Consider the following 11,937-nt stretch of genomic DNA (forward strand, 5'->3'; position numbering starts at 1 on the left):
TAGAGGAAACAGCTCCAACCCATCTACTGCAGGCCGTCTGTCTGCACAGAGCTCCAGAGAAAAGCTTTCCGAAGACAGACATGAGACATGAGCAACAATAGCAACAGTATCATTTTTCTATAAAAATACAAAATTAACCCCATATGAACAATAATAGCAAAAGTTTAAACAGCACTGATATCTTGCACCTTCATACATTGAAATATATGAATCTATTAAATATGATTTTCTGTTTTTTCAGTACTGTTTGCTCATATTGATAGATACAATCCAGGTTTACAGAGGTTGTGAGCACTGCATAGATGGTTTGTCAGTGTGACACAGAGTGATTTTGCTGGTTTAAGCTGTAAAACAAATAAAGAATGGAAAGAGACATGATTAGAGCACAAGAAAGAGAAGAAAGTCAGATCATATATTTTGATGGGCCTCAAATTGGCCAAACCTAAACACGAGCTCACCTCTTATGACGACTTTAGCCAGAGCCTCGCTGGAGCCAAAATGGTTGGTGGCCACACATTTATATGTTCCACTGTCACCAAGCTTAACACGGGCTATCAGCAACCTTCCATCGTTTGTGGCCTCTGCTCCTGCAGGCAGGCTTGCCCTGCCTGCCCGGCTCCACGCGAACTGGATGGGATGAGAGCCGTGGGCAAGACACTGTAGACGCAGGGCATCTCCGGGCTTGAGTCTTACCTGGTCAGGCAGGCAGGTGGCATATGGAGGGGCTGAGGAAGACAATTACATGTCAGTCACTTCACTCTCACTGGGCAGTGGTGACCAAGACACTGCTCCATCACTCTATTTGCTCAGTGATATTGCACAAGTTGGCCATGTCTCAATTAAATATATTGTGGTGCAACAAATATATTAAAAAAAAGAAGAAGGCAGGAGCTGTTGTACAGAAACTGAATCTGTTTTTCACTCACTCTCCACCTCCATCTGGGTGTAGGCTTCACTGTAGCCATGTATGTTGGTTGCATTACAGATGTACTGTCCTGAGTCCTGGCGCCCCACACTGGTCAATGTCAAAGCACCACCAACCACTGTGTGTTTCCATGGCAGCGGTGCTCGTAGCTTGGACCAAGTGATGACAGGGGGAGGAGAGCCTCACAGGAAGAAGAAACGCAAAGGTCAAAGTGAAAAATGAGAAGTGAGAGCAGAACCGAGAGATGTTTCGAACACAAGCATAAAGACATCTTACCACTGGCCTGACACTCTATTGTGACTGATTGTCCCTCCACCGCTGTCATTTCTGTAGAGCTCACTGAAGCCACTGGTGCTCCTGGTCCCCCCTCAACAGTGATTTCAACTTTACCTTCCGTCACTCCCTCGTTGTTCTCAGCCTGGCAAATATAAACCCCTGAGTCCTCTGGGCGCACTACGGCCCACTGAAGATAGAAACCGCAATGATTAGGATCATCCTGTTGTATTAAAACATGGAAATAAATGAGCACATTACTTGCATGAGTTTGTAATTCACCTGTATGGTGTTGACATTATTTGTCTCTGTGGTAACCAGCTGCAGTGTGGAGCCTTGCCGTTTCCAAGTCAGCTTGGGATTTGGCCTGCCTGTGGCGCGACACTCCACTGACACAGGGTCACCTATCCTGACCCGCAGGGGCCCCGCCGGTGTCAGCCGCACTTTAGGAGCATCTGAGAAAGAGGATATACAAAATCAGTAGGCAGTGGGTTTTTGGCACTTTTTCACTGAAAACAGCTGAAAATAATAATGGGAGAGCAGTGAGAGAGACAAATAAAGCACTAAAGTTCCTGTCAGACAGATAAATCGTATGCTAAAACTGCTACAGTATAAAGCCCCTTAAAGATGCAGCATGTTAGATTTAGTGACATCTAGCAGTGAAGTTTGAGATTGCAACATTCATCAAAGCTCTCGTACATCGTGTCAAATAGCCCTCACAGCCATTTCATAGTGATTACCGTAAATGTAGGACAAACTGTGCACTCATAAAACAAGTGTGGCTGACTTAACCAAGCAAAAGCTAACTGGGTTACCCAGCAATAGCCATGTTCTAGCTAAAGCTGTCAAACAAAAACTTGGATTCAGGTTAACTTTACTTGTTAGACTAAATTACCTGTTTAGCAGAAAACAAGTAACTTTGGAGGCATTCTGGAAACATTTATCCCTCATCAAGGATTTCCATCTGGGAAAGGCCACAACAACGTGTATCCTCATCTTATGCCATTGCCTATCCCATTTGCTCGTGTCTTTGCTTCTTTGATGACAGGGATTCACTCTGGGTTCCTTTTCTCGTCTTAAAGTATAAATACAATATGATCCTCAGCTTCCTCAAATTATACTGCAGTTCTTAAATTTGTGACAATGCTTCCTCTTGTTTTTAATGTTGTTTCTTCTTTGTCTTCAAAGTGTCTCCAAATCCAAGTTGCTACCTCGATGTGAAAACACAAAATTCATGCCCTAGAACCAGTGTGTGGTTTGTCCATTCTGGGCTAGTTTAAAAAACATGACGGCTCAACATGGCTGCCTCAATGATGGGGGACTCAGTCCTATGTAGATGCAAAAGTCAACTCAGTTCAGGGTCAGGTTTAAAGTTTGTTAAACTTTCTTTCTGGAATACCTGGCTGATGCATTTACACACACACACACATGGTGTTATCACCATTACGTACAAGCTGGTAATGACTTCAGGGGCCCACAGCTGAAGATGGGGTAGGTGCCAACACAAAGAAATTTAGTGCAGCTATTTTATTTTCCAATAAAAGGGAGTCCAGATAAAATAATCTTTCAGGGTACCCGCAGTTTCTAGCTTTAGTTCTGCACACACACAAGTGGAGAAAACTGAATTGTAAAGACAAGCTCACATTTGACGTTGAGCGCAGCTCTGGCAGTGCTGCTTCCAGCAGAGTTGGATGCCATACAGCGGTACTGGCCCTGGTTTGCAGGTCGGGCATTAGCAATAGTCAGCACAGAGCCATCAGGACCGATCTTACTATTGTCTAAAAGAAAGAAAAAACTTTACAAATGGTGACATTGTATGAATCATGCTTAGTTATGTATACATGCTTTTACTTCTGACCTGGTAATGGGTTGTTATTGGCTCTCGTCCACTCCAGCTGGATTGGCTGTGCACCAGTCTTCACTTGGCACCTAAGGCTGACAGACTCCCCTTGGCGCACAGTTGCGGCCCGGGGCTCCACTGAGATGACAGGAGCCTGGCCAGCCACTGCACAGACAGATAAGAACTGGTGATACCAAACACACAGGCAAGACCGTACACACATACAATGAAACTCTGTGAACCTTGAGTCAGGTCTGGGTAAACTACAGTGTAAGCAAACACCGCCACAGAGCAAAGAACCTGACCAGAACAGAAGCGATGACGAAGCAAAAAAGAAAAATGTACAAAAATAAAATTTTCCAAGCAAATGTCAAGCACATGATGTCAGAAAGGAATACTAAAATAGTTTCATTGTTTTATTGCTAAAGTGCTGGGTTGGTTTACTTATAAAATGGCAGCTGTGCATATTGTTTGGTTTGATTTGCCAAGATTTTGAGATCTCCGCCTTGTTTGTGGTGCCCACAGCAATTAAGAAAATACATTTTTTAAAAGTGTACAACAACGTTTTTCCAGAATAACCCCATTCCTTTGGATATTCAAAGAGATGTTATTATTACTATTATTATATTATTTCTTCAGTAGAAAATATAAATTGTCAACAGTGAGGTCTCTGGATTAGTAATAGAGACATTTTGGAAAGCCACGCTGCTGTTGAAGTTTTACCACCAGTTTTTGTAACCCTCTAAAGTACAGAATGAATATACATCAGTACAAACAAATCTAAGGCAAGCTATTAAAAAAGCTGTAAAAATGAAAGACACATGCAAAATCCTCACTATTACAGCAGATGTTTCTCCACTGTTAAAACTGAATCAGATTCATTACCTGAACATAATAGAAAACACAGGATCAGAGCCCCAGGTGACAAATCCATGATGAACAGTCTCACTATCCCAGATGCTTCTGTCTGTCTGTTCCTAGTCATAGATCACGTCTGATCTTTAAACCTTCACTTATCATTCACCCCTTCCCCTGTTCAAACACTGTCTTCCACACGGTGCCAGTCACGTATGAAGCCTTTCACTGTAATGTTGTGTTCTTGCAAAAAAAAGGTTTTACTATTTACTGCTTGATTCCAAAACCATGTGGCATGTTAAAAGGGCTTCCAAGCACATCTGGATGCCATTTTGATGTATGGCTGAGTAAATACTGTAAACAAGGTAAATGCTAACAGATAACTCATGTCAGTGAATGATATGCACAGAAGCTCTAGGACACGCACTGGTGAAAAGTACAAAAGCTGGACTTTGTGACTTTGCAACAAATTTAAGGTGTGTCAAACAGGGACACTGGTTTCATCGCTACACTTTTCAGAGGTTTATTTCGCTTTCCAAGAAAATGACCAGTCTCCATGTGCCTGTATTGACCAGTGAGCTTGCAGTGATAAGCAGCTGATGACACAGAATTCAAAGGTGTCTCAAAGTACAGTTGTCCTTTTTAGTGCCCTGCTGCTTTTTTTATATGGGATTAGTGAGCCAGATGAAATAAAGCTGGACAATAGTGAAACTGGAAAACAGTAGTAATGGCTAAAGCAGCCTTGAGCCTGTAGCAGAGATGAGGAGTGGACTACAGAGTTCTGTTGTTCTCACTTCTTTCTGGTGCCATTGTTTTTTTTTTTCTCCATTTTCAAACCTGGAGTCAGACTCAACCAAGGCTGCTCATATAGCATCACTTGAGGCAAATTTCTCACAGCTCCACCTGGAGTCACACCAGTCTTTATACAACTTCTAGTACAGTAGGTATATATACAGTAGTACTTCATAAGGCCTGCAAACAGATGATGAAGTGCTGTTTTGATGAGACATCTGAAGTTTCCTTTGACAACATACTGTTGAGATTAACTACAAAAAGAAAGGAATGACAACAAATAAAGGAAGAGACAACAAGAGTTTGGAGGAAATACTACTTGGTAAGTCTGGTTTGGCAGTTTAATTGAGCTTGAAGCCAGTTACATGCAGTCACACCACTCAGCACTAGGGGGCATAGATAAACATAAAAACACACAGGGTCCCATCAGTACTGGATGTTCAGAAACTGTGTACATTTATACACCAAACCTACCCTGTTATCCTGGGTCTAACACTTTGGTTTGGGTCCTTCAGAAGCATTTTAAAACATCTGAAGTACATGTCATTATGAAATATTGCATTTACATTTATATAAACAGAAACAAACCAGTTCTGTTTAAACAACACAGGATACCAAAATTGACAATGTGTTTATTCTTTTTTGGTTATTTCTTTAAGGACAAAAGAAAACTCATAGTTCAACAAGTTCTAAAAATGACTACAAGCCTTTTTTTCTTATTTCCAATTGTTTGAGATTAATGATGAATCCACACCATGACCACACCATGCCCCACCTTTTATCTTTTAGAAAAATGTGTAGTTTCATCATGGAGTTTTATTTTTGAAATAAGAAAAATATGATGAGAAGTTATTTAAAAAAAGATGAAAGGGTAGAAAAGGATCAGCAAAACGAAGCAAAATTAAAGAAAAGAGTCGCAGATTTTTGGGGAATGTTGTCTCTTTGCGGCTTGGCTATAGGTCAGCCTGCAGTCTGGGTTTGTATGAGGAGCAGAGCAAAAACTGGAAGTGACAGAGCCTGTTCTGGATGTGGGAGGAGAAGACATCACTGTCCTGCCAGCCACCATTGACCTGCAGAGACAGACTGAAATGTGGGTCTTAAAACTGAAAAGCCACCTTTCAGCAATGAATGACCTTTTATGACTAGAATGTTAGTAAGCTGTAATCTACTAATACATTCACCAAAACTGCCTCCCACAGTCCAAAGACATGCAGGCTAGGTTGACTGGGGACTCAGAATAGACCATAGGTATGAATGTGAGTGGATGTCTGTCAGCCCTGTGGTAGACTGCTGACCTGTTCAGGGTGTACACCACTTCTCGCCCAATGTCATCTGGGATTGGCTCCAGCCACCCAACTAAAAAGGAGAGTGCACACCCTATACCTTCTTTCTTTTTAACAGAGTTAAAGTTTAATGTGAGTGTTTCTACTGTTGTTCAATGACAATCCAGTGTTCAGCTGGTGACATGGTGCATGTAGAGGAAGAGGGTGTTACCATGACTACTCAGTTGGAGAGTATGTAACTATAGCAACAGTGTGCAACCACAGGTACTCACATGGAGACAGTGAGGTGGTCCTTCATAACCCCCCCGTCAGGAGTGTAGCACAAGGCTGGGTATCCTCCTGTTGGCATACATGGGACGTGTCAAGAACAGACTTTACACGCACAATCACACACACATTTTAATACCTAGAAAGCACACAAAACACAATACAATCACATACTCGACACAAAACTGTGTGTCTATAAGTCAGCATGCTGTCTGAGGGCTGTCAAGGAAAATTTAGGGTAATAGAGACAATGACACTAATTTGGTTAATGTGCTCTCACATTAACCAACTTATTGCCCTTCCGGACAGAGCCGTACTTAGCTAGGGGTCCAGAAATGGCCATAGGATAGGCTAAGACTCTAAAGGGCAACACACACTGGCAGTGTCGTGTCACATCCAAGCAGCAACCTCCAAGACTGAGAAGTGAAGGCAGTGCAGATGTGTTAAAACCTGCTGGTCTTCAAACGGCCACTTACGGCAGGATCCAAAAGGGAGTCCATCCTCACAGAAGTCCATGTTAAAACGCCCAACTTTACAGCAAAAATAAACATGTTTACAGCCTGGTACAAAAAAAACATTTTCTGCCTCTTTAGCTAATTTCCCCTTCAATGACAGCTGTACAGGAGGTATGTTTTTATTTCACTTTTTATATAACAGTTTAAATTATACTGAAGCTAAAAGTTAAACACAGTTAAGGGCACATCACACACCAGCAGTGTGCATTGCCCATCTATTTTTATAAAATCATGTACAAATTAATACAGAAATCTCACTTTTAACTAAGCAAAGATCACCACTTATCTATTTTCATGTAATATTAGTTGTTAGCTGAATAATTACAGCAATGTTGCCCATTTATTTTATTTAAAAACATCCACAGATTAATAAACAGGCTCTGAAGACTCCCCCTTGAATGAGTATGTTTAATGGTATGCTGCTAAAGGAAGGAGTTAGAACAGGCACAACCAGTCATGTTTTTAACCACATTAGCAGCATGAAGGTCAGCCACTTTGGTCCTGACTGAAATGGGTGTTAATTCATCCAGTATAATCATATGATATCAATATCAAAACAGGAGTCAGGGACACTCCTGCACAAACAGAAACCAGGATGAGGTTACAGTCATACAAGTATGTGAATAACCAAGTTTCTTGTATTCCTTATTCTGAATATTATTAAAGTCAGAAGACATAATGGAGACTATCGTGCATGTGTGTGTGCGTGCACCTGAGCTCGGAGTGGCTGGGGGGCAGCCTGTGATGACACACTAGCAGCAGCTGTCTCGATTGCATACAGGTTAAGCATCCTCCTGGAACTTTCCAATGTTCTTCTTATACCGAATCCTCTTGTTTCCAAACCAGTTGGCCACCTTTAGAGAGGACAAAAGAAAGCTAATCACAAGAAATTCAACTTGATTCACTGCATAAAGCAACATAAAAGTACTCAATGTGTCAGTTTCTTTTCCAAGATCCTTCTTTCCCTGACCTGAGAAACAGTGATGAAACACTTCTTGGCCATCTCCTCCTTGGCTTCCTCATTGGGGTAGGGGTTTGCCAGGTGTGAGTAAAAATATTCATTCAAAATCTCCGTCGCCTGCTTGCTGAAGTCTCTTCAATTCTGCCTAATGAAAAAGAAGCGATTGCAACAATTAAATACAGAAGACAGCAAATACTCTTCTTCACAGTGTTCCACATCTTTACTGTTTCACACTGCAAGACTAAAGTTGAGAAGAGGCCAAAAATTAAACAAGTGCAAACCAACCTGGCATCCAGGAACCTGGAGCGAAGGATCATGACAGCCTCACATGTGCTCTGCTTTAACTGCAACTGGACAGCGCTGAACTTGCGGTGGATGATCGTCACCATTTGCTCAGTCTGTTTGGGTGAGATGGGCCGCATACGGGACTGTTCTCTCAGTAGGTTCTTCACATGGCCAGTGAGTTCACTGCATGCCTGCATGCAAGGAGAGGTGAGTAGGCCAGGTATGAGGCTTAGGATGAGTCTTTGAGTTACACCATAGACAGGCCACTGGTCTATCACAGGGCCAGCACACAGAGACAGACACACACTCACACTGACACCTACAGGCAACTTGGAGTCACCAGCTGGAGTCGCCTAACCTCCATGTCTTAGAAATGTGGGAGGAAGCCAGCGTCCCACAGAAAACCCACCGCCTCATGAAATCCGCTTAGGACAAAACCCAATCTTCCAGTTTTTTCTAGCAACTCACTGCACTTCTATCTGGCATGCCAAAACAAAAGCACTGGATTCATAAACAACATATTTTTATTATTCAGTTGTGAGAGGTACACTGATACAAAATAACAAACATGAGACATAATCAACAAAGTATGCCATAGGAATACTTTACCTGTCCAAGAGGTCATGGACAGATAAAAACAGTTTTGAGCAGCCTGGCCAGATCCTTTCTGTAACATCTGGGGGGTTCCATTGATTAAAATTCAAAAAACTACATTCCAATGAATAAACCTACATAACCTCATGTAAAACTACTCAGTAAGGTGGTGGAGCTCATTTTAGCCAAGCTAGTGCATGGCCCTAGTGACGGCAATGCTGGCTCGTCGTTCTGCTGGTCCACCACTTTGGTCAAAACTGAAACATCTGCACAGCTGTTAAATGGGGAGCTGGAACGTTTGTTCACACGTTCATCATCCCCATATGACGACTGTTCTTCGAGCATCACCACGACGTAAAATCACATGGTTTGAGTGAAATGTTTCATAGCAAACAACGATTTAAAGTGAGTTAAAATCAACAGGTTTTATTTCATACCTCAATGTGTTGGAAGCACTACCCCACCCCACCCCACTGGTAATACAACGTTTTTATGACTAAAGAGGTTAGAGAAGTGACGTACCACATCATTTTTCCTCTGAGGAACTGCTGTTTGGGTCTAACCGCTGATTCAGGCTGACAGAGCCAAACAGAGCCACACATACACACAGATCCACCAAACCTGCACAAATTTGCAAAAGACCCAGCAGCACATGATCAGAACATTATTTCTGGTAGGACTGAGTTCACCACCAACAGTCACCCATAGAGCAGCACACAGAGGCTTCTTGTGCTGCCTGCCTGGGCCCAGTCTGACCTGGCTTCAGCAGAGGGAGGAGGGGAGAGAGCCAGGAGAGACCGCTCAGTCCTTTATCCATAAAGCAGCTTTTAAAAGCACAAACTGCTTCAAAATGAAGACAAGTAAGCCAGAACCAACAGATCTGAAAGAAATACAGTGAAAATATAAAAGTAGAAGATACTAAAAACTCCAAACAGCAGGAGGTCTTCACACGTGGGTCTGCAGCTGCTTTTTAAAGGGGTCCACAAAGATCTGATGTACAATGGAAGTAGGTTTTAAATATACCAACATAAAAGAACCAAAGATCAAAATGATTTATCAGCAACATGTTGTAAAAATACAACCAGTGGTGGAAGTGTCAGGTTTGCCCAGCTGCACCTGCCTCTCTCAACTCCCTCACTTTTGTTTCTCCTCCTCAACCCCTGATTACCACACCTGCTCCACATCTCTTGATTGTCACCAGCTGCACCTGTTTAGTCCTGCCCTATTTATACCCCGCTCTCCTGTCTCTCCCTTGCCAGTTTGTTTTCAGGCCCATACGTTGTTCTACCAGTCGTATCCCATGTTTGATTTCTCTATACGTTTGTTCGAGTGTCCCGTTGGTGTTTCACCCAGTACTCTGCTTTGCCTCTCCACAACCAGAATTCTCCTCATTTCCCTCCACGGAATACTACCTCCAGACCTTGGCTCCACTCAACCCTTCCAGCCTCCACCAGTCAGGTCGATGCACAGTCACCAGTAACTGTATGTACAAACTCTTCTCCTTTTATCCCCACAGTAACCTCCGTTGCCCACCAGCCAGCTCAGGAGTGACCCTGCTACGCAGCTCGGCCCACTTCATCCATCTCATCCCGCTTCCTGTATGGTTGCTGATCGACACTTGGTTTCATATTATACCCTCACAAACTTGTTTGTTCATCATTACCGACACTGTAAATAAATTACTCACTGCTTGCACTGAAGTCAGATACCTGGGTCTCTCTTTTTGCTCACTCACTTCGTGTGCAAGCGAACGCAACAGGAAGAAGTGATCTGAGCACAGCTCATTCAGTTTTATAAATTAAACACAAACATAGGTAGTGTGTCCATGCCCAGTAGAACAGGCTTTTGTCATTTGATCCACTAATAGCAGGGCATTTGTCTGCATCACCCTCAACTGTAATCACGTTTTATGATGTGACAACACTGTGGTTAAGATGTGTTTGTCTTGTTTCAGTAGTAGCATTACACCAGTATCCTGGTATAACAGTATAACCAGAGCCAGCCCGAGATAAAATCGACCTAAGTGTCTGCTTAGGGCCCCCAAGAGTCACTGAAATGTCCCACAAGGAAGCTTGTTTATGGACAGTATACACGCACTGTAATGATGCAAGCACAGTCTGTCAAGACAAGTGTATGAGTTCTGCATTCAGGTCCCATGGAAACAGTGGGAGAGAAGAGTTTCCAGGTTCCAAACATTATTCACATCAGCTCTCGGGTTGTAAACAGAACTTGGGGATGTGAGATTTGAGGCTGAAGGTTAAAGATTGTATTTATTATGAAACCTTCAGTTTGTTCACGTTACATCAGTAAAGTCTGTTACATGAATCTTGTTTAGTGACTTTATCCACACAATCAGTTGATTTACATTTCAACCCAAATCTCAGCTGTGTAAAAGTCAATAACCACTGATTTCCTTATTGATTAGGGTCACGATGATCACAGTGTTATAACAGCTCAAACCCCTGTATACCACACACCTCATTGGTCCATAGATGTGGACAACAACAACATCTGGTCTGCCACACAAACATGTCAGTGTCATTATAGATTTCTTTACACATGGACAAAGTGGTGAGAACAAAACCTCAGTGATAAAGGAAAGTCTGGTGATTTCTCTGGAGGAGAAACAACACACAAACACATCATTGTAAATATTCCTCCAACATTTAGAGCACAGAGAAGTTTACATTTTCATCTGGACAAATGTCAGTTTAGGGTCCAAGCAACAAACATGGAAAACTAAGAAGTTTCAGCTTTAAAATAAAGATTTTAACAAACTGCATCTGAACTCACTTCTGTCTATTTGAGTTTAATGAACTCAGCTGAGTCTCCGACGTCACCATAGAGCCGAAGTCCAGCATAGAGAGGCTGAGTGAATGTGGTCTGGACTCTGTGGAGGAGAGTCATGGTTTCAGAGACGCTGTAGAAGGACAGAATACCTGCTCTGTGATTCAGGTACACTCCAAGTCTGGAGGACCGAGGACCTGAGACAGGAGTTTTGATGTTCTTGCTCCAAAAATTATAACTGTTTTGGTAACAATTTAATGCCCAAGATTTGTCATTGCCTCCAAATGCTTTTTCATTCAAGCCCCCTGTTCTGCTGATATCCTTGTATGCGACTGCTACTCTGACTCCATACCCTGTCCACTCCACCTCCCAGTAACATCGTCCAGTCAGACTCTCTCTACTCAGGACCTGACTACAATTAGTGAATCTGTCTGGGTGACTAGAATAAGACTGATGTTGTTTCACTACTTTTGCTTTTCTGTTTCCCTTAGTTAATAACAGACGTGTGTTTGCTGTGTTTGGATCCAGTGTGATTTCACATGAATATCTTAAGAATCCAT

At 42.5% G+C, this 11,937-nt stretch overlaps 1 protein-coding gene and 1 pseudogene across 1 annotated transcript; both read right to left on the minus strand.

The window, feature by feature from the left end:
• Positions 1-31: 31 nt before the first annotated feature.
• On the minus strand, positions 32-4,703 carry sid4 (secreted immunoglobulin domain 4). The gene is made up of 8 exons (XM_020621000.1): positions 4,688-4,703; positions 3,057-3,203; positions 2,842-2,976; positions 1,481-1,653; positions 1,202-1,388; positions 927-1,106; positions 459-725; positions 32-344 (listed from the first exon to the last, which is right to left on the minus strand). Exons 1-8 carry the CDS (start codon positions 4,701-4,703, stop codon positions 340-342), a joined length of 1,110 nt encoding a protein of 369 aa, XP_020476656.1. The 3' UTR covers positions 32-339.
• Positions 4,704-5,459: 756 nt separating this feature from the next.
• LOC109972277 (pre-B-cell leukemia transcription factor 1-like) overlaps positions 5,460-11,937 on the minus strand; it is a 9,090-nt pseudogene continuing 2,612 nt past the window's right edge.

Source organism: Monopterus albus, unplaced genomic scaffold, assembly GCF_001952655.1.
Source record: "Monopterus albus unplaced genomic scaffold, M_albus_1.0 scaffold252.1, whole genome shotgun sequence".
In the NCBI taxonomy this organism is placed as follows: domain Eukaryota; kingdom Metazoa; phylum Chordata; class Actinopteri; order Synbranchiformes; family Synbranchidae; genus Monopterus; species Monopterus albus.

Excerpts from the sequence above, each read along its gene's own strand:
- sid4 (XM_020621000.1), bottom strand. Across the intron at positions 1,389-1,480 it reads ATAATGTCAACACCATACAG|TGGGCCGTAGTGCGCCCAGA; the intron begins GTGAATTACAAA and ends TTCTATCTTCAG. Across the intron at positions 1,107-1,201 it reads AATAGAGTGTCAGGCCAGTG|GCTCTCCTCCCCCTGTCATC; the intron begins GTAAGATGTCTT and ends TCTTCCTGTGAG.